The sequence below is a fragment of the Stenella coeruleoalba genome, assembly GCF_951394435.1.
Source record: "Stenella coeruleoalba genome assembly, chromosome: 15".
Lineage (NCBI taxonomy): Eukaryota > Metazoa > Chordata > Mammalia > Artiodactyla > Delphinidae > Stenella > Stenella coeruleoalba.
Window position 1 is genome coordinate 71,293,039 of NC_137161.1, and position 20,473 is coordinate 71,313,511.

Below are 20,473 nucleotides of genomic sequence, written 5' to 3' on the forward strand. Positions count from 1 at the left end.
CGGAACCTGAACACCCCCCTCCTGCCCCCTCTGACTGAAGGCCTCAGGGACCCAGACCTCCTAGCTGGAGAGACCCTCTGGGCCCCCTGAACCACTCTGCTCAGGGAATGGGGCCACACAAAGCCCCCACTTGGAAGACTATGATGTCACCCACATCCAGATTGGCCATCTCGTAGATATGTGTTGCTGGTCAAGCAACTTAGCCCCTCTGAACGTAAGATGGGTACGACAGTGTCCACTTAACCTATGGAAAACTCCTGGTATGACTTTTTTTTTTTTTTTAATGTAAGCCAAGATTTTAAATCAGGAGATAGAATACAAATAATTGGATTCTCCAGCTTCTTAGGGACAATCTAAAAGTCTGCCAGCACTGGGCCTGCATTCCCAGCTGGCAGAACTGGCTGGAACTGAGTAACTGTTTTAGATAGGATACAGTCTCTCCACTTTGCCACAGTCCCCACCACTCCCTATTGTCTTACATCAGATCTACTTTGCTCATTCCTATCCCTGACCTAATCCCAGCAGGCACTGGAGTTTGCCACCACTGGGTTAGAATTTTAGTTCCACTGTCCTCAGAGCTCTACCAGATCGTTATCCCAGGATCCACTGTCACTAAACCAACAGCTCAACATCTGATCTTTGTAGGGAGCCGTCATTGCCTCCTTCTGCATCCTCCATCGCTCCAGCCACCAGGGGACTTGGAAACCACCTCCCTAGCCAGGCATCTGAGTGACCGGATCAGCCTTCAAACGTCCTTGTTCCTCCCTGTGGCTGAAGATCCTGGGGTGAGGCCTCTGCTTTCAGCAGTTTGCAGGGCCCCAGAATCCAAGTCTGTTTTACTCCTCCAGGCGCTTAGTCTGCAAATGGTTTCATCTCGGTCTCTGGGCTACTTGACTGGAGCATCCAGCTGCCGTCTCTGATGTTTCAATCTTTCAACAAATCCCCGTCGAGCCTCTGTTACAGGAAGCAGCAGACCAAGGCGCATGGGCCAAATCCGGCCCTCCACCTGCTGCATTCTGCCCACAAGCTAAGAACAGTTTTTACATTTTTTAATGGTCGAAACAAAATCAACATAAGAATCATATTTTGTGACACATGAAAATTATATGAAATTCAAATTTCAGTGTCCGCAAATAATGTTGGATTGGAAAGTAGCCATGCCCTTTCATTTCCATGTTATCTGTGGCTGCCTGCGGGCTCCAGGGCAGTGTTGGGTTGTCGCAACAGAGACGTACGGCCCACAGCCCACAGAGCTTCAAATGTTTGCTCTCTGGCCCTTTCCAGAGAAAGCCTGCTGCCCCCTGCTCTGCTACATTCCAGGCCCTGTTCTGGGTATTGGCGCTACAGAACTATTTCCGCTGCCTGGTGCTGCATAACAAAGTACCACAAATTGAGCGACCTAAAACAACAGAAATGTATTCTCTCTGAACTCAAGGTGTCGGCAGGGCCATGCTCCCTCCCGGGGCTCCAGGGGAGGATCCTTCCTTGCCTCTTCCAGTTTCTGGTGGCTCCCGACATTCCTTGTGGCCGCATCCCTCCAATCTCTGCATCCCACCTTCCCCTCTGGGTACATCTTTTGGAGACACTCATCATTGGATTTAGGGCCCACTGGATAATCCAGGGTGGTCTCATCTCTAGATCCTTAAGTATATCTGCAAAGACCCTTTTAAAAAATAAGGTCGCATTGGGCTTCCCTGGTGGCGCAGTGGTTGACAGTCTGGGACGTGGGCATATCTTTGGCTGGAAGGGGTCATCATTCAACCACTACAAGTGGTTTATTGCCTTCTAAAATCTTCCATTCTTTTGAATGAGGGCCCAGATTACCTCCTACAATGTTCCAGAGGCCACTTCTACCTCACTGGTCCCCGTCACGGCTTAGGCAGAAACAGCCAGACAGCTGGGGTCTCTAGGGGTCTGTGACCCACCAAAAGGTGTGTATCTGCACAGAGGCCTAAGGGGGCAAAACCCTGCCACACACATAACAAACATCGTGTTGTACACCCTGGAAGAGGTGTGTGCATGTACATACACCCAAGGAAAGGTCTGGAAGGCCACCCACTGAGTCCTTATAATGACTTAAGGAACTTCTATGTTCTTTGTTTCTCTGAAAGGAACATGTATTGTTTGCACAATAAAGAGAAGGAAAACTGGAGCTGCTGGATGTGTTTAAATAATTAATCTTTCACCCTCCTGGCCCCCCACTGCGGGCACCACACAGGGCTCTTGGCGTAGACCCAGGAGGCCGCATAACCCATGTCTGTGGTGAAATCCACCACCCCACCTAGGGCCCGAGCCAATCAATTAACATGGCTTTTAAAAGATGTTTCCAAATGATGCAGACAGGGAAGAGCGGAAAAGGGAGTCCCTGAGCTGAAGAAATCCTTCACTGAAGAGCCGTTCTCTCAAGTGCTTTTCCCTAAGGAGCCTGAAAGTAAGGCCAGGCGTTCTGAGAAGACACCAAGGACGCGGCTTCATTGTGTTAAAAATTAGCACCAGGAGAGACCTCAGTGTGACTCCAGCTTCCTCCTTTGAGGAAAAACCCATTTAGATACATCTGGAAAACCCTCACGCACTCAGTGTTTTGGGGGCACCTGCTCCAGGCCCTACACTGAGCGCTAGGGACACAGATGCTCCCCTGCCTTTAAGGAGGTCTCATCCCGGCGGGGGACAGAGGCGCCGTATGGTTAACAAGGAAGCCTCGCTGTCAAGGAGCGTGCAGGAGAGCTTCTGAGTGGAGGACCTGGAGGAGGGCAGCCAGCTCAGGTCCAGAGGGTCAGGGAAGACCCCAGCTTTCCCCTGGAGCTGGTGTGGGGATGAACCAAATTGGTCAAACTGCAACCACCAAAATGCTGGCTGTGCAGAACACGATGTTGCTCGTCATGTTTCTCTCAGTGCTGGGGACCAGCTCAGAGTCGATCCCTCCTGATGAGCCAGGCAGCTGCACCTGAAGCTGAAAGGAAGGACGCCGGGGATCGTCTGTCTTCCAGACACTACAAGCCTCCCAGGGCCGGACACTTTCTCTTCCAGGACTAGGGAGAACAGAAGTCCCAGTTTACACCTGTCGCCCCAGAGTTACTGTGATAATGTCTCTTTTCACTCAAGACATCTGGGTTTGGGGAAAAAAAAATTATAGGCATCCTACCCATCTGTCCACCAAAGTTTCATGGCAATCTTCAAATGTCTCCGGTCAGCGCCAGCCTGGTTGCCAGCCTTAAGATGCCGTCACAAAGTGTCTTCAGCCTTCCTCTGCCCACTCGCCCAGAGGCGAGACCTGCTCAGATGATCGTCACCTGTAATGAAGTCTCCCCTGATCCTCAGCCCTCCCCTGATCCCCTAGTTCTACAACCCTCTCTCCATCTTCTGGACTCCCAACCTTGATCACAGTCCTAAGTACTTAGATTCTGCAACAATCTGTTTGCCTTTCTCCTCACTGGTCTGTGAGTTCCTTGCAGACACAGGCTGTGTCTTATTAATCTCCAAATCCTTCCCTCGCAGCCCAAGCACCTGCCTTATGGAGGCATTTGGTAAGTCTGTAAAATTGACGAGCCACCACCAACCATGGCTCCTGTCAAGGTCCCTCTCCCTGGCCCCAGCTGCCTGGCAGAGGTGTCACTTGGGGACACTAACATTGCTCAGAAGTGGGCAGGAGGCCTGGTTAGGCTGCCACTAACCAGCCAGGAGGCCCTGGGGCTCAGGGTCCCCAAGATCCACAAAATTAGGGGCTGATTTGGTCAAATGGTCTCAGTGGAGCCTTACAGCTCAGACATTCTGCAACTCTGAAGTCTGTAACTTTCATCCTTCTTCTGAATAGAAATCAGGCCCCAGTGATATCACAAGCCTCAAAAATATTTGACCCAGCAGTTTCACATGTAGGAACTGAACCTATGGAAATAATCACACAAGTACCAAGATTTATGTACGAGGACCTTCACTGCAGCAGCATTTGTAATAAGAAAAACTATAAACAAATCATGGTATAGCCATATGATAGAATACTGCCAACAACTGCAAGTGTGTGTGCCTGACACCCAGTGAGGCCAAACGGAAACATCAGAGTTTGGAGCAGAGAAAGGTTTATTGCAGGGCCACGCAAGGAGATGGGTGGCTCACGCCCCCCAAAACCCCAAACTACCTGAAAGCTTGCAGCAAAGCATTTTAAAAGGTGAGGGAGGGGTGTGGCTGGTTGTTACAAACTTCTTGGTGCAGGAATCCTTTGTCCCCATAGGTCAGGTCACCATGTTCCTGTAAACCTCCAACAAGCCAAGTATTATTCTCTGTTCTGCAACATTTTATCTCTGTATGAGCAGAAAAGTGTAATACTCTTTAACAGGTATAGCCCTTGGGACATTGGGATTGACATATATACACCTGTTGATACTACGTATAAAATAGGTAACTAACGAGAACCTTCTGTGTAGCACAGGGAGCTCTACTCAATGCTCTGTGGTGACCGAAATGAGAAGGAAGTCCAAAAAAGAGGGGATATACGTATCTATACATATAGCTGATTGTAAAGCAACTATGCGCCAATTAAAAAAAAAAAAGGGGCTTCCCTGGTGGCGCAGTGGTTGAGAGTCCACCTGCCGATGCAGGGGACACGGGTTCGTGCCCCGGTCCGGGAAGATCCCACATGCCGCGGAGCGGCTGGGCCCGTGAGCCACGGCCGCTGAGCCTGTGCGTCCGGAGCCTGTGCTCCGTAATGGGAGAGGCCACAACAGCGAGAGGCCCGCGGACCGCAAAAAAAAAAAAAAAAAGGTATAGCCTTGAGAATAGGCTGTCCTGTATATTTCAGGCTATGGGCAACATTCTTAACTGGAAGCAAAGGCAACAGAACACAAAGATTAAAGTAAAAGAAACAGATCTAACATGGAGTCAGATTTGTTCTTCCCTATTACAATACCATCCACCATTAAAAACCATGTTTTAGTAGAATATTTAACAACATGAGAAAATGGTCATGTTAAATAAATCAAAAGGAGACTACAAAAACAGGACCTCTATTTAAAAAAAAAGGAAAAGGAAAATCATACATGTTTGCAGACAAATAGGGAAATGTTGAAAGAAAATTCACCAAAATACTAACACTGGTTTTCTCTGGGCACTGGGATTAGATGACCCTATTTTTTTTTTTCCTGCATTTTGTACATATTCTTCTACAACATTTTGTAGTTGGAGGGGGAAAAAAGGCTGTTAAAAAATGTCAACCCTCCGTTGTGTGAGGCCAATGGTAGGCAATGGAAGAAAATGCCATAAATTGTGAAAACCAGAAAATTTCATCAGAACCCTTCCCAAAGCCAGCGGCTGTGCCTTTGGCAGATGTAAATGACATAAACCAGAGGAAAAGCAGGACATGGGCATCAAATGGAGCCGAGACAACTCCTTGCACCCAAAGGTGGCAGGGAAAGCAGCCCACCTCATTGAAAACCCCCAGCCATTATCTGACCTAAAGGCTCCCTCTTGTCCATCTCTATCCTTTCCCCATCCCCATCCTCAGATCACAAAGACAGTTTCTGGATTTGCCAAGGGCCTGAGAACTTATCCAATTCCACCCAGGTGTCCTAAGGCCTGCTCTGTACCAGGCCCGATGTGGGGCGCTGCAGTCAAGAGAAATCGGATCAAGACCTGTCTGACCTCCCTCCCAGGGGAGGAACCCTTCCTGCAGGTCATCCAGCCTCTTCTTGTCCACCTCCAAGGACTGGGAGCTCACTACAATCCATGCAGCTGGGGCCGCGCCCATCAGTCTTAGAATAAAAATCCTCCATCCCAGCCCACCTTACTCCTCAAGGCCTTTCCTCTACCATCCCAAGTCCTGCCTTGTGTTCCATCCAAGGGTGGGGCTCACAGGCGACCAAACCCATTCCCTCACCCCCTCGGTCATTAGGCATTCAAAAAGCCCTTTCATCATCTCGGGCACAGGCAGTGCTCCCGGCCTTGCCTAGCAGGCAGGTGAGGTGGTGTTTATAGCCCAGGAATAACTGGATGCTAATTCCCTTCTGTTAAAGGGCGACTGAAGTTTCAATTCCCTCCTCTATGAACTCTGAACTGGGGCTAGCTGCAGCTGGGAGGCTGTGACTGACGCGGAGCAAGGGGCTATGTGCACGTGTGCGCGTAGCTCAAATCCAGCCCACGTCCCCACTCCCACCAAAGTTATTCTTATAAAGAAAGGCCTCAGAAGTAGAAGCCATCAGCCCCCAACTCCCTCCCCAGTTCTGTCAATGAGCCTTCGCATAACACCCCTACCCTCACTTTCAGGTGAGCAAACCTCTTCCTGTCAGGCGTGGTGTTCCTCATTAGAAGCAACCCCAGTCCTGTCTGTCCAGTCCCTGTCACACCTAGAGCAGGAGGAGCTGCCGATCCGTTACCCTAGAAACTTCACGGACAAGTGCCATTTCTGCACGTGAACAGCTGGTCAAGGCCTCACGTCTCTGACACACCAGCAAGCCCTGAGTCCCACCCACTCCTCGCCCCTCACACAGCTACACCCTCCCTCCCCTCCCTAACCCCCATTCTCAGACAATCCATTAAGAGACCTTCACCTCCCTGTTGTCCTCAGGCGAGACTTCGGTCTGTTGAGGGGTCCACTCTCTGGGAGGGGGAGCAGTGGGAGCCCACGTTTTGAGAAGCAGGGGTGTGGACACCACCTGGACTCCAGGCCCACCTCCACCACTAGGGTAGATGTCAGACCAAGTCCCCCACCATCCCTGAACTTGAGAAACAGGGACCCTGCGTCTTCTCACTGTTATAAAGATGTTGTCGAGAAGAGGACGGGATGTAAGTTAGTCCTCCTCGGAGGGGCTCCCCCAGGGCACCGACACAGGCCTCACCCCTTGCTTCCCGGCACCCTGCCAGGACGCTCCCCTTCACCTGGATGCTGGCCCTTGAGGAAGTTTTGAGTGGAAAAGAAGCTCCCTAACCAGCGTTTATATAACAACAACATAAGCATTTTATTTTTTCATTAAGCTTCTTAGTTTCTTAGTATCACAATGGAATGATGAGAAAACAAGAACAACAAAAAAAAACCCCACGGGTCTGCAAATCTCTGACAAACAGCAGAGACTTCAAGGCATTGAGGGGGAGGGAGGGAGAGGCCTGACAGAAGTGCCAAAGTAGTTCCAGCATCAGCCTCTCCTTAGCCGGCTGGGCCGGGGAGGGGGGGGGGGGGGAGGTGGAATGGTGAGAAGGTGGCACTGTCACAGCTGTCCTTGGCATTTCTGCCTCGTGACTGATACACGCATGATCTGCACGGACCACCCCACAGGGTTTCCCGTTGCCTCCCCGGTACCTGGCCGCATGATCCCTGCCTGCTCCAAACCCCTGGACACCCCGGAGCCAGTTCTGCTGGGTGGGTGGCAGGAGAGGAGCGTGGAGGGGGGTGAGGGCAGGCGACGCCGTTCCGGGTGTGAGAAGCCGAGGAGTGGCCGAGGCCCGCCCGGGAGACACCCGTGGCAGCAGGCGGAGGGGGTGCAGGTGGCGGCGGCAGGAGTCCACGTCCCTTGGGCGGTGAGCAGGCCACACCTAGAGCTTCACGGTGCCAGGGGGCAGGCTGTCATTGCAGAGTCTGTAGTAACGCAGGTCGTTGACCAGCCTGTGCACACTCTGGGTGAACGAGGGCAGGTCCTGGAAGGCAGGGGCACAGCTGCAGCCCAGCCCCACCCAACACCCAAAATCACCCCCACCCCACCAGCCACTCCTGTCCCACAGGGCGTCCGGAGCTCTGAGAACATTTGACAAAACGCGAAACTTCACTCACTCTTGCCCCACGTGTCAGCAAAGGCACGGTGGGAGAAAAAGAACAACAGCTGATACCGCCCTAGTGCCCACCACGTGCCAGGCCCTGTCCCAAGCAATTCAGAGACAGAAGTTGTTCAATCCTCACTGCCAGCCTGCGGTGCAGGTTGTTAGTACCGTCATTTGAAGGATGAAGAAAGCGAAGCGCAGACAGATTAAGAAACCTGCCCCAGGTTACACAGTCAGGAAGGGAGGAGATCCAGACTGGAGTCGCTCCCGAGCACGGATACGGCTCCCCTCCACCACGGCCGGCCGAGCCACATCTGCAGAACCCTTCTCCACCCAGGGCTCCAGGCAGGCCCTGCCAATCAAGAGTCACAGTGGCCTGTATGTCTCATGACACCGAGCCTGCTAGGCCGCAGAATACAAACAGAGAAGGCCCCTCACAGCAGAAGGCCCAAATTCAACCATGGACCACTACAGGACCACCCGAGGTCTGCTTCTTCATCTTTGGATTGGGATTACTGAAGGCTGGATTGCAGGTCCACAGGCAAGGTAACATCAACGGTGCCTGTCCACACCCCCTAGGCAACCTGGCTAACCTCTCCTCCTCTTCAAACTTTAGCTCAAAGCCTGCCTCTTCCAAAAAGGCCACTCGGATACGTCCTATTTCCTGGCTCCAGGGGGCTAGGTCGGGGCCTCTGCTCCAAGCTCTCTGAGGCCCTTGGCTCACCCTGCCTGTGGACAGTGAGGGCAGGCTCTGGAGCCAGAAGCCCCAGCTCCAGATCCCGCTTCCTGGCTCCACCAATCCCAAGTTCTGTAATTGCCAACCAACTGCTGCCCCTTCTGAGCCTGGGTTCCTCTGTGAAGTGGGGTTAAACAACAGGACCTACACTTCAGAAGGCTGTTGGAAGGCTATAAAAAAGCCGAGGCAAATACGGTGCTTGGCTCAGTCTGGTCCACAGAGGGCGCTGTTGCCCATCTTCCCAGCAGGACTCCTTAAAGGCAGGGAGGCACGAGCTCCTGGACACCTGGCACAGGGCTGGAGAAGAAGCCAGCTTCAAATACACAGTGGATGGATGAATGAATGAATGAAGGCGCTGATTCCTTTACTTATTTCATCCTCAAGAAAACAAACCAAGGGATATTTTTAAAATCAGTGGTGCCCAAATGCCAAATTCGAATGTCTTGAATGGAACATGGCAGTATATTTCTGCATTTTTAATACGCACCCCAGGTGCTCTGATGCATACCTATCAATAGCTTTGAAAACCACTGCTTTAAATCAAGAAGTTGACTGAGAATGACATCATTAGAAGCTGATCATTAAATATTAGGATTTGGCCTCCAGGATAAGGATGACAAAATACCCAACTGGCTGAAGTGAACTTAACGAAGCTCAGGAGAAAACAAGATCAACGCCAGGGAGAGAAAGTTTCCAAGACAAGGGAAAACAGGAGCCGAGTCTAAGAAAGAACGACCCTGACACGTATCACAGACGAGACAAGCAAGGAAGACGAAGAGTTTGCTCCAGCAAGAGCAACACGCAACCCTGGACGCTGAAGTGGAACGTGGATGGGCTGTTCTCGCACGGCGGTCGGGTCAACACCACCAAGAGGATGTGGGAGAAAGAGAAGGTGTCACTGCATCAAGTGTGAGTAGCTGAAAGACGAAAATTACTTATTCGATAGGAAAAGTTCCAGGAAGAGCCTCTTGGCGGGCGAACAGCCAAGACTTACAGCAGCTGAAACTGGAAGGAGGAGGACAGATGAGGGCCCAGCAACGAGGCCTCAGGACAGGAGAGGCTGGGCACCACGGGACCCGGACACACTAGCAACGATGGCTTCACGTGCATCCACAGACCTCACCACCCCAGTTCCCACTCAAGGGGCTGCCCAGGCGGAACAGCCCACCTGACCGTCTCTGGGTGGGCAGTGGGAGGCAAGAGCATGAGCACTGTGAGGCTCCTCCCAGGGCCTGGCAGCAGGTCAGCCCCACTGAGCCTGGCATCTGGAAGAGCCCAGGGCCCCACCACTAAACCCTGATGCTTGGGCTCCCAAGCGTCAATCTTCATGGTCTGTCTGCAAGTCCTGGCCGTACTGGCTCACAACCCAGAGGAAACAAGAGCTGGGCCCCAGTCAGAGGTGGGCTCAACAGGGTGCAAAGAAGCTGAGACAAATTAGGCGGACGGCTGGGGCCAGAACCGGGCCCAGTAGCTGAGACAAAGAATATACGTGCTGCAGAGGCCACCACTGGGGGACAGCGTGTGCCCCTCAATCCAGCCACGGCACCAAGTCATCCAGGAGCCGCACGAGCTACAGTGGAGCCGCCGGGGGCACAAAGCACGCGCGAGGCAGCCTGCCCCCTCCTCTCGGAACAGGTGCCAGGCTTGAGAGCCCACGCCTGCCCTCCCTTTAGCCTGGCCTCTCTCTCCTCACCCGATCCATCTTGAAATTCCGCCCCAGCACATTTTTCTGGTTGGCATCCACACCATCACAGCTGGTCAGGAACTCTGGGAGGAAGGCCGCGAAAAAGCCATCGAAGTCCACAGAGGCCATGTTGTAAATGGCGATGCCAATCTCCTCCTGCAGGAGGTCGTGGGACTTGTGAACCAGGACCTGGAGCAGCACGTTCACAAACTGAAAGAGCATGGTGGTCCGGAAGATCTTCTGCAGACAGAAAGAGCAGGGTGAGCGAAGGCCGGGCGGGCTCCCTGCCTACTTCCTGTTGTGCTCCGCAGCCACTGACCCGAGGAGGGTGGCCTCGGCCTGGGCCCATGACACCTCTGAGGAAGAAACCTTCATCTGAGAGCTGGGGCACTTACCTTGTGGTACAGCTTCTGCTTTGTGTTGAGAGTCTCCAAGTAAAAGAGATTTTGTTTAAATAGGTGGATGTCAGGCTGGAGAAAGGACTGCCCAAAAGCCTAGGAAATAAGACCACCATTTATAAGCAGCCTTTCAACACCCTCAGACCCAGCCCTTCTAGGGCACCTCCCTACGCCCAAAGAACTGACACTTGGCGGCGGTTCCCCATGCTGATGCAGGGCGGGGCACCTACCGCCTCATTCTCCTGGCCTGTCTGGTCAGATCTTTGGAACGCTCCTGTGTAGTCTGAGCTCCCAAGTTCTCCCCACTGGGCCTCACTTATTTGGTCTCATCTTGCACCTTTTGTAATAAACCTCCACACCTTCACAGGATCTGTCTTTGAAGGAAGCAGCTAACACCTCTAGGCAAGTACCTCAGCCATCTTAGCAGATACCAGAGGCTGCCCTCCCCGCCTCAAGCCAACCACTCGCCCATAAACCACCCTCTCCTTGGCATCCCAGATCTTATAAACCACAAATCCTTGAAGGCTCCTTCACACCTGGCTGCCTCTGCCTTGGGGTTAAGCAATAGCAAATTTTTAAACTGCTTTGCAGTTTCTGGGCTGCGGAAGTTTCCAGTTCACCCCCCCACCCCAAACACAAAGAGCCCTGCTCCCACAGAAAGTGACTGAGGAGGAGTGGGGGAGGCCAATGAAATGCAAACCCAGTGGTGGGCAGGGCACTCCCCAGAATAAGCCGGTGATGGCCTCGTCATTCCGTTCCTGGGCTCCTAAACTATGAGAAGGGGGTCTTATAGCCACAGTGGTGTGTGCTCAGCCCCCAGAGCTCACTCTCTAGGGTTTAACAGTTGCACTTGATCAGAAAGGGAGACAATCACAGGGCAGTGCTTCTCCCAACACGGTACCAGCCAGAATTATCTCTCAAAAATGCAGATCAACTAACACACTGCTGCAGGTAAGGAGGGCCCCCAGTGGTCCTGACGTGGGCAACCTCCTCACACGTGGGGCAACTCTGCTATAAGGCAGAGGGAATTGAGATGTATCCAGCATCCTGGGTGCCAGGAACGCTGTGTACACTCTCATTTAACCCCACAACAAACCCACGAAATAGGCACTATTATCCCTACTTTACAGATGGAGAGACTGAGGCTCCAAGAAGTTGACTAACTTCATAGGTACTAAGAGGTAGAGCTGAGCTTCAGACCCAAGACCACGAGGCTTCAAAGTGCCACTGTGTGGCGCCTGCTGCAGTGGCCACGTTAGAGGCAGTGGGACCATATGCCACAGAAGCAAAGCAAGGGACAGTTGGCCAGTGGACCCAGTTGGTGTCCAGAATGATGCCCGTCTGTTCCTGGATCACAAGGCAGCCTCACCAGCTCTGCCACATTACCTGCATGATGGCACTGAACTGAGGCTCATTCTCCATCTGCTCCTCAGCAATGCCCCTCTGGACACTGGCCAGGACGGTGGACTTGAAGAAGTACCTCCAGTTGTGATGGAGCGTCCGGAAAAGGAGCTCAAACAGCTCAGCCTTCACGTCAGGGGAGGGGCGCTGTGGAGACACACACAGACCCTCAAACCTTCAGGGAGCCACTCACAGCCTGGGCCCAGAGCAGCAAAGAGGCCTGAGAGATGCCTCCTAACAGCCAGCAGCGTGTTGGCTTTCCACCCTCACTCTCGTCCTGTCAAGGCCCCTGTGGGCCAGCAGTTCAAACGAGGAGTTCTTCGGCAGAGACATGGCCGCAGTTGAGACACAGAATGCCTGGGTCGGTGCCAAGGGGCCCTTTTTCTGATGGAAGCACTCAGCTTTTTAAGCTAAGAGAAAAAGGCTACTAAATGGAAAACAATTAGGAATATGGATTTCCTGCCGAGCAAGCAGCTGATCTGATCTGTCACATCTTCTTGGTGGTGCTGTTCCTTTGCCAGTATAAAAAAAAAGCTGTCCCAGCTAACCTGTTGGCCTTATGCAACCTCTGAGGATAAAGACAAACAAGAAGGCTTAAAAGAGGTTCTGCCCTCTATAGAAAAGGAGTTTAAAGAGCACTTAGAAACCACCAACAGCAGCATTAGAGGGCCTCCAGGTGGAAGCAGCACCTCGGGGGAGGCACTGTGTGGCGCTAATTGCTCTCCCAGCCTGTCTCCTTTCTCACTGGCAAGAGGAGAGGGTGAGGGAGGCAGGCTCAGCAATAATTTTCACATTTATCCAAAAATCTCCAAGTCACTGAAGAGCATGACAGGTCACATTATTCCACAGGTCTCAGCAGAATTAAAAATTATAAGGCCCAGATCTATTTAATTCAGCTTTGATTAAAGTTAAATTAAGACCAGGGGGCACCAACTTCCATGGCAGGAATCCTCAGAGGGCGCAGGTGTGTTTAATGATGCAAAGCAACTGGACTTACTTAAGCCTTAGTCTGGGCAGTTAGGAAGGTTAGCCCTTATTTACATAACTATTACAGAAAACTTAAGTTAAATATATAATTATTCTGAATTTTGTCATGCTGAGTGGCTGTTTTCTAAGAAGGACAAAGAGCTTTCTAATGATGAAAGCTTTGAATGGTTCTAAGAACTTGTTTTGTACCCCTGAGATCATGAAATTTCTTAATAGGAAAGTGTTATGAACTGTTATTACTACAACATTTGTTATGTTTGCTGGAGAAAACCATATATTCACCTAAAGTTCTACATTGTTTGCCATGGGACACTGATCTTACTTACCAACCAACCTTGTGACAATTAACCTGTTATGCTTACACCAGATTAGCTCTAATTAACTCAACCAATATAAAAAAACCATATCAAGCTAATGGCATTCTTTCTCAGAAAAAAAATTATTTTATAAGAAAAATAAAATAACTAACAAATTAGCTTTAAAGCACAACACATTTTCCTCAATATTTCATTCCGTCCCCCATCTCAGGCAGGAGGCAGCATAGTGGACCACTCCAGCCCCTCATACCTCGGCGATGATGGGATACACCTGCTCCATGCACAGGGAGATGATGCTGGGGAGGAAGGGCTTGAACACCTGGCCAGGCTCCTGGACCACCACCTGCAGGATCTTCAGGAACTTCTCAACTACCCGGCAGCCAGTACTGCCTTCGTGGAGGATGCTCTCGGCCAACTGTTCTCTGCAGACAGAGAAAGCACACAGTAGCCAAGAAAATGTTTCTCTGGGGAGCAGTATGAAAACCAACACTTGTGGCAAGTGAAGGAAAGGAGCAAAAAGTCCCACACTTTGTAGCCAGGTCGCACCACTTCTCAGGTTGAGTCTGAAAACCTTGGACACAGCGGGTCTGTGGTTACCTGGTAAACATATTGAGGAAAGTCTGTATGATCTGCTCAGTGAAAGGCACGCCCATCTGTACTCTAAGGCCTCGAAACAGAGTGAGGAAGAAACTCAGCATCTCATCAGTCACATCTAAATAAAGGGACAAAGCAAATGATCAGAGGCACGTACACAGGGATAAACAGACGCCCTTGGCTTGATGCACTTCCTTCTGCAATCTGCACCATCCTTTCTCTTTAATTTCCCCAACACCATCACAGCCAATGACGGAAAGTGGGAAATGATTATGGATGTGCTGAGAAAACAGCTCTGGTACAGAGAACTCTGCCTGATGGCTCACAATAGGAAAAGAAGGTCATCTCGAAGCCGCCCTCACTGCCCAGCACCCAGCGCCATGCAGAATTCTCACTGCAGGTGGGTTATTCTGTACCCGCTGATGCAACTACTGAACTGGGTCAGCCCCTGAGGGCTTCAGCCACTTCTCTATGACTGGTAATCTGCAGTTGGGTCCAGGGTCAAGTGGCTGAAAGTGGACAGTAAGGGTGTACTCAGATTGCATGGCCCTGGGCTATTAAATAGATTAACTGCAGAAAATACTGGTTACATTTAGTGTGGCTCCACTTCCAGATCTAAACAATCATCTCGTACAGTACGTTCTGGCTTGAACTGCACACACTCAGGGGCAATCGGTGAACATCTGCTGACTGAGAAGCCCTGGATATTTCTCTCATAAGACTGACAAGACCACTGTAAGTGGTCATGAGAGCCAGGCGAGTACATCCAGAGACTCAGAGAGAGCCTCTCTGAGTGACAGTGACAGTGTGCGGAGGTGAAGCATCCCAGCAAAATCCACCTTGCCGTGTAAGTAAATAAGTGGAGCTATCAGAAAAGTTCTCTGTCCCGCTGCAATGCCCCTCTTACTCCAATCCATTCATGTTCCCAAGCGACGCAGCGACACACGACATCACCGCCCTCCGCCTTCACCATCTAGGCCGACCCCACCGACTGACTTGGCCTGCCCTGCAGAGCTAAGCAGTTACTCTGGTCCTTGTCAGCACCACCCAGCAGTGAGGCCTGCAGCCAGCTCCTACCTGACTGATGGATAAAAGCTGGGAAGAGGGCCAGGGAGACCTGCACGGATTCCTGCAGGGACTGGTAGCAGATCTGTCGGGACTTGGTGGATTCCCCAGAGATATTCTCCACGATATCTTCTAAGACACTAAGTGTCTGGTGGATAATCACTTTGGCTGCAAACCAAGATTAAGTTGCCTGTTATGACTTGTCTGAGGATAAAGCAGGGTAAGAGGGAACACAGGGAAGGGGAAGAAACCTGCAAAGTTATTCAGAGGACAATCACACAGAAGTCTCTCTTGACTGAGTTATCACTCTCTCTTTGTATCTCTCTTTCTACATCCTTTTCTTCCTTTTTTGTTCCCTTTTTACTGTCAGAACTCCAGTTGCCTGACAGCCAGCCTGCTCAGTTTTTTGCCTCTATTCTGCCTCTATCCACCTGAAACATGTCCACAGAGAAGATGAAAGGTCCCTCAGGTTAGGTGCCTTGCACTTAATCAAGACTGTAAGATAGTGAATAGACCAGTGAGAATGTTAAGTGTCACAAGGTAATCACCACAGGCAAGAATGGACACATGCAGATCAAACACCCTCCTTGAACTGCAGACATGGCTCCAGCCCGGTAATCCACACAAGCACCGGCCATGCACATCTACTGCTGCTGTGTTAAGGAATAAACTGCCTGATCAATCCTTGGTCTATTGGGCCTGAGGGCCTGAAAAAATACATATAATTATTGTTATTATGTTGCATTATATTATATTGTAATATATATTGTATTATATGTTACTGACAATAAATACTTCTAACAATCCCCTGATGTAAGAGCTCACTGATGACTCCATACAGCACACAGGGGAAACAGAGGCAGTGGCTAGCAAACAGGCAGGATCTCAGAGGACAGAGCAAGGGCCTGGGTCAGAGGGGCCTGGATGTGAATTGCATGTGGTCAACACAGCTACACATGGGGGCAGGATCCTCATCGGTACACCAGGGTTGGCCAATAGCTCCCACCTTTGCAGGGTTGCTGTGAGGATTAGAGACAAGGTTCAGAATGATTCTCGCAAAGCACCTGACATATCAGGAGATCCAGCACAGGGAAGTTGTCACCATTCCCCAGCACCTGTGGGGTTTCTCTTCCCACCGGCTGCCTCAAGAAGCCCCACAGGGCTCAGCCTGAGCTTGACAGACTCGACCCTGGCGGAGCTCCAGAGGAGGAACTGGAGCTGGGCTGAGAGCCAGCCTCCACCTGCTAGGGCTCTCCGGGTGGTGCTGACCCCCAGAGCCCACCAGCCTCTGTGAGGGCTGCAGCAGCTTCCAGGGAAGGGGACAGCAGAAAGAATCCAGGCTTTAGAGGTGCTTGGGACCAGGTTTGACTCCTGACTCTGCTTATTCTGAATCTCGGTTTCCTCATCTGAAAATGTGGAGAGATGACACCACCTCACTCATAGGACGGGGCATGAAAGAAGACAATGGCTCACAACAGGCCTGGTCCACTCAAGGCTAGTTACAGGGATGCTAGACACTGAGCTCCTGAAGAAGCCATTCACTCACAACACTACCAGCACACGGATGCTCACTAAGCCAGAAAACTGCACCTGGCAGACGCTTCCCCAAGAACACACAAGGCACAGGAAAGGCAAACAGAGTCAAGAGACCAAAATCTGACCTCTGATGTGAGCGTATTTAAACAAGAACCAAGATTTATTCACAAAAATGTGCAAGTGGAAAACTAAAAGCACAATTAAATATGTAATAATAGGAAAATGGATTAAATATGCAAAAATAGGAAATATGTAAATTGGTACTTCCATAGGATAGGATGTTATAAAACCATTAAAAACACTGCTTTCAAGAAGAAAGGCTAATTAATAATAATTTTTAAAAAGGTGGGGGGGGGCTTCCTTGGTGGTGCAGTGGATAAGAATCCACCCGCCAATGCAGGGGACAGGAGTTCGATCCCTGGTCCGGGAAGACCCCACATGCCACGGAGCAACTAAGCCCGTGCTCCACAACTACTGAGCCTGCGCACTACAGCCCGCGAGCCACAACCACTGAGCCCGCAAGCCACAACTACTGAAGCCCACGCACCTAGAGCCCGTGTTCCACAACAAGAGAAGCCACTGCAATGAGACCTGTGCACCACAATGAAGAGTAGCCTCCGCTCGCCACAACTAAAGAAAGCCTGCGCTCAGCAACCAAGACCCAACACAGCCAAAAATAAATAAATAAACTAATTAATTAATTTAAAAAAAAAGAAGAAGAAGAAGAAAGGGGCAATGTGGTGAAGAGCAACGGATCTGGAGCCAGTCAGACGTAAATCACACTCCTGACGCCACCACTTTCCCTGTGATCCAGAGCAACGTACACCTGCCAGGCCTGGGGTGGGGGATAGGGGGTACGGGATACCTTTATTGTGGAGAGATTGGCAGACACTCCCCGAACCTGGTGATCACACTGAGCATCGCCAATAATGGGATAAACAGAAGCAATGCAGTGGAAGTACACGTCACTACCTGGGTGGTATTCCTGCCAAAAACTACTGGAAACAACCAGACAGAATAAGATTATGGGACTTTCTACAAGAAAACAGGTCCGGACGCTTTAAAAATGTCAATGTCGTGACAAACAAAAACTAGGAATATTTTCCTTTATTAAGAAACAAAAGAGATGTGACAATCAAATGTAACTCATGATCCTTGAAGGTATCCTTTTTTAAAAAGCAAAAAAGGACAGTCTGATAACAACTAGGGAAAATTTAAATGTGGTCTATGTTATTAAACAACATTATTGTAACAATGTTCCACAGCTTGGCTGGCTGTGTTAATGGTGTTCTGGTTATATAAGAGAATATCTTGTTCTCAAAGATAAAGGTTAAGTACTCAGGGATAAAGTGTTGATGTCACCAACTTCCTTTAAATGGCTCAGTTAAAAAGAAAAAGTGTGTGTGAGGTTGGGGAGAACACAAATGTGGCAAAATATTAACAACTGGTGAATCCTGGTGAAAGATACCAGTTTCTCATTTACTTAATCTTTTTAAAAAATTTTTTTATTGAAATATAGTTGATTTACAATGTTGTTTTAGTTGGAATGGGGGTTTAACTCTGTTTTACTACCATGTATTTTCTTGGCTGCTTTGGGTCTTCGTTGCTGTACGTGGGCTTTCTCTCTAGTTGCGGCAAGCGGGAGCTACTCTTTGTTACAATGCGTGAGCTCCTCATTGTGGTGGCTTCTCTTGTTGAGGAGCACGGGCTCTGGGGCGTGGGCTTCAGTAGTTGCGGCACGTGTGCTCAGTAGTTGTGGTTCGTGGGCTGTAGAGTGCAGACTCAGTAGTTGTGGCGCACTGGCTTAGCTGCTCAGTGGCATGTGGGATCTTCCTGGACCAGGGCTCGAACCCCTGTCCCCTGCGTCGGCAGGAGGATTCTTAACCACTGCGCCACCAAGGAAGTAGTTAGGATAGGAAAAACTTTCCAGCCTTCATTTCACCACTTGTAGAATGAGGATAATAAGACATAGCTTAAAGGGCTATAGGGAAAGCTAGATGAAACAACGTATATAAAGTTCCCAGCCCAGTGCCCGGGACAGAGTACACACTCAACAAATGTTAACTATGTTTTTCATTATGTTTACTGTGGAAATCATTATGCTATTCAGCAAATATTTCCTCACATGGTGGCAATCACACTTCCCACTTCCTCTGAAGTTAAGCCCTGGCCATATAACCATTCACTGTCCAATGAAATGGGAGTGGAAATGACAAGCATCACTTCTAGGCAAGAGCTTTAAGAACCACTGCACAATTCGCCATGTTCCTTTCCCAACGTAAGCAAAGACTACAACCGAGCCATCATCAGCCTGGGTCCCCGAGTGACTTGAACAAGAACAACCTCCCCAAACCCCTGACGCAAGCTGGACATATAGTAAGAGCAAGAAAATAGATGTTTTCCCTGCATTTAAGCCCCTAAGCTTTGGGGGTTGTTTGGTACCACATAGCATAACCTAGCTTATGCTACCTGATATAAGTACATGCAAGATAAAGTGAGAAAAGACCATTAAGCTTTATAAAACATGATTCCACAATAGCTGTATGGAACCCCTAGGCAGGTTACTTGATCTTCACATACCTTAGTTTCCTCATGGATAAAATCAGGATAATTAACAGTACCTAACTCATAAAGCTGATACTAGAATTAGATGAATTACTCAATGTAAAACACTTAGAACGAGGATCAGACAAATACCAGACTTTGAAGGTTGATGTTGGCACAGCCAGAGATTTGATGAGGATGTAAGATCGCCAAGGCAAGAGCCTGGCACACAGGATGCCCTCACTAAGCCAGCCATTCTTATGCAGCTATATAACTATAAAATATTTTTACAAGTAGAAAAGGGAAGACAATGAGGAATTAAACCTTAGCTAGACCAGGAGTCAGGACAGGTCTGCAGGGGGAGCTATCATGCCCCACCACGTATTACTGTCAGTTACTACAAATAGGAAGGTGTTGCCTACTTATCCCGCAGGAAGAAGAAAATTATTCTCCCACCTGAAGACAGTCCAGCCAATCACAGACTGTAGCAGCCTAACCAGTGAGAAGTCTTTATACTTTGGACTCCCAGGTTCCTCCAATGGACTCTGGTTATTACAGCCCCTAGCAACTCCCCCTTCTACCCTATAAAAGCAAGTGCCCCTTCCTAGTTCTTTGGATTTGCCTGTGGTCTGCCGTAGTCCTCATATCCTGAGAACTGCAATTCCTCTGGCTATTCCTGAATAAACTCACTTTTGCTGGTAAAATAATTGGCTATTACGGTATATTATTATTAAGGTTGACAACAATAAGACGGTTAAAAAGGTTACTTTCTAAAATACTAAAAATGGTGAGATTTAAGAGTTTCTTTTTCCATCTGTATACCATTCTAGTATTTTTGTACAATTAGTATATGTTAATATTTCTAATTATAAAAGTAATGCTTTTTTTAAAGAATGCTGAGTACATATGACTAACATTTCACAAAGCATTTCTGTTGACATCAGCAATGTTCTATTATTTTCTTTCTGTGAAAATAGACTGTATTTTCAAAATATTTCTTTAATATTTGTTATTTCAGGAAGATTTTTCAGAGAAAGCTGATGCCTTCTACTTGAACTATTGAGTTCTCTTGATTCTTTTTTTCCCTCCTCCTTTAATATAAACAATCAAACTTGAAGATACCAAGCTCTTTCAAAGCCTCTTAAATATATTTGGAGAAAGGTTAGAAACGGTTTCAAAAGATAGTTTCATGTTTCCCAGTGTGTAGAAGTGAACTGCTTTGATTGCTTATACAAGTATCTGAAATGGATCAAGAATCACTGTAGGATGTTTACCCACGGAAGGCTTCATCAAATAATGCCTTTAAATGGATGTTTTCCTTATTTTGGACATTTTAAATAAGAGACGGGGGCAACCTGCATTCAGGAAATAGGTTCATCTGATGTGCTCACTGAATTCCACAGGTGAGCAGGATTCTACCCCCAAGTCCGACTCTGCTGCTTAGCAGCTGCGTGACTATGGACAGATGAATTCA

The 20,473-nt window shown here is 49.3% G+C and overlaps 1 protein-coding gene across 3 annotated transcripts in view; it reads right to left on the reverse strand.

Annotated features, from left to right (window-relative positions):
* Positions 1 to 7,001: 7,001 nt before the first annotated feature.
* Positions 7,002 to 20,473, reverse strand: part of XPO6 (exportin 6) — a 107,473-nt gene continuing 94,001 nt past the window's right edge. For 2 of the 3 annotated variants that reach the window (XM_079945079.1, XM_079945078.1), the window contains exons 18-24: positions 14,932 to 15,087; positions 13,858 to 13,972; positions 13,511 to 13,682; positions 11,942 to 12,103; positions 10,553 to 10,651; positions 10,167 to 10,397; positions 7,002 to 7,617 (exon numbers count right to left, since the gene is read on the reverse strand). In XM_079945079.1, the coding sequence (XP_079801205.1) occupies positions 7,516 to 7,617; positions 10,167 to 10,397; positions 10,553 to 10,651; positions 11,942 to 12,103; positions 13,511 to 13,682; positions 13,858 to 13,972; positions 14,932 to 15,087 (1,037 nt within the window). In that variant the 3' untranslated portion in view covers positions 7,002 to 7,515. Of the gene's footprint in view, positions 7,618 to 7,689; positions 8,771 to 10,166; positions 10,398 to 10,552; positions 10,652 to 11,941; positions 12,104 to 13,510; positions 13,683 to 13,857; positions 13,973 to 14,931; positions 15,088 to 20,473 lie in introns of those variants that run through there. The other variant, XM_079945080.1, reaches the window with a different exon arrangement.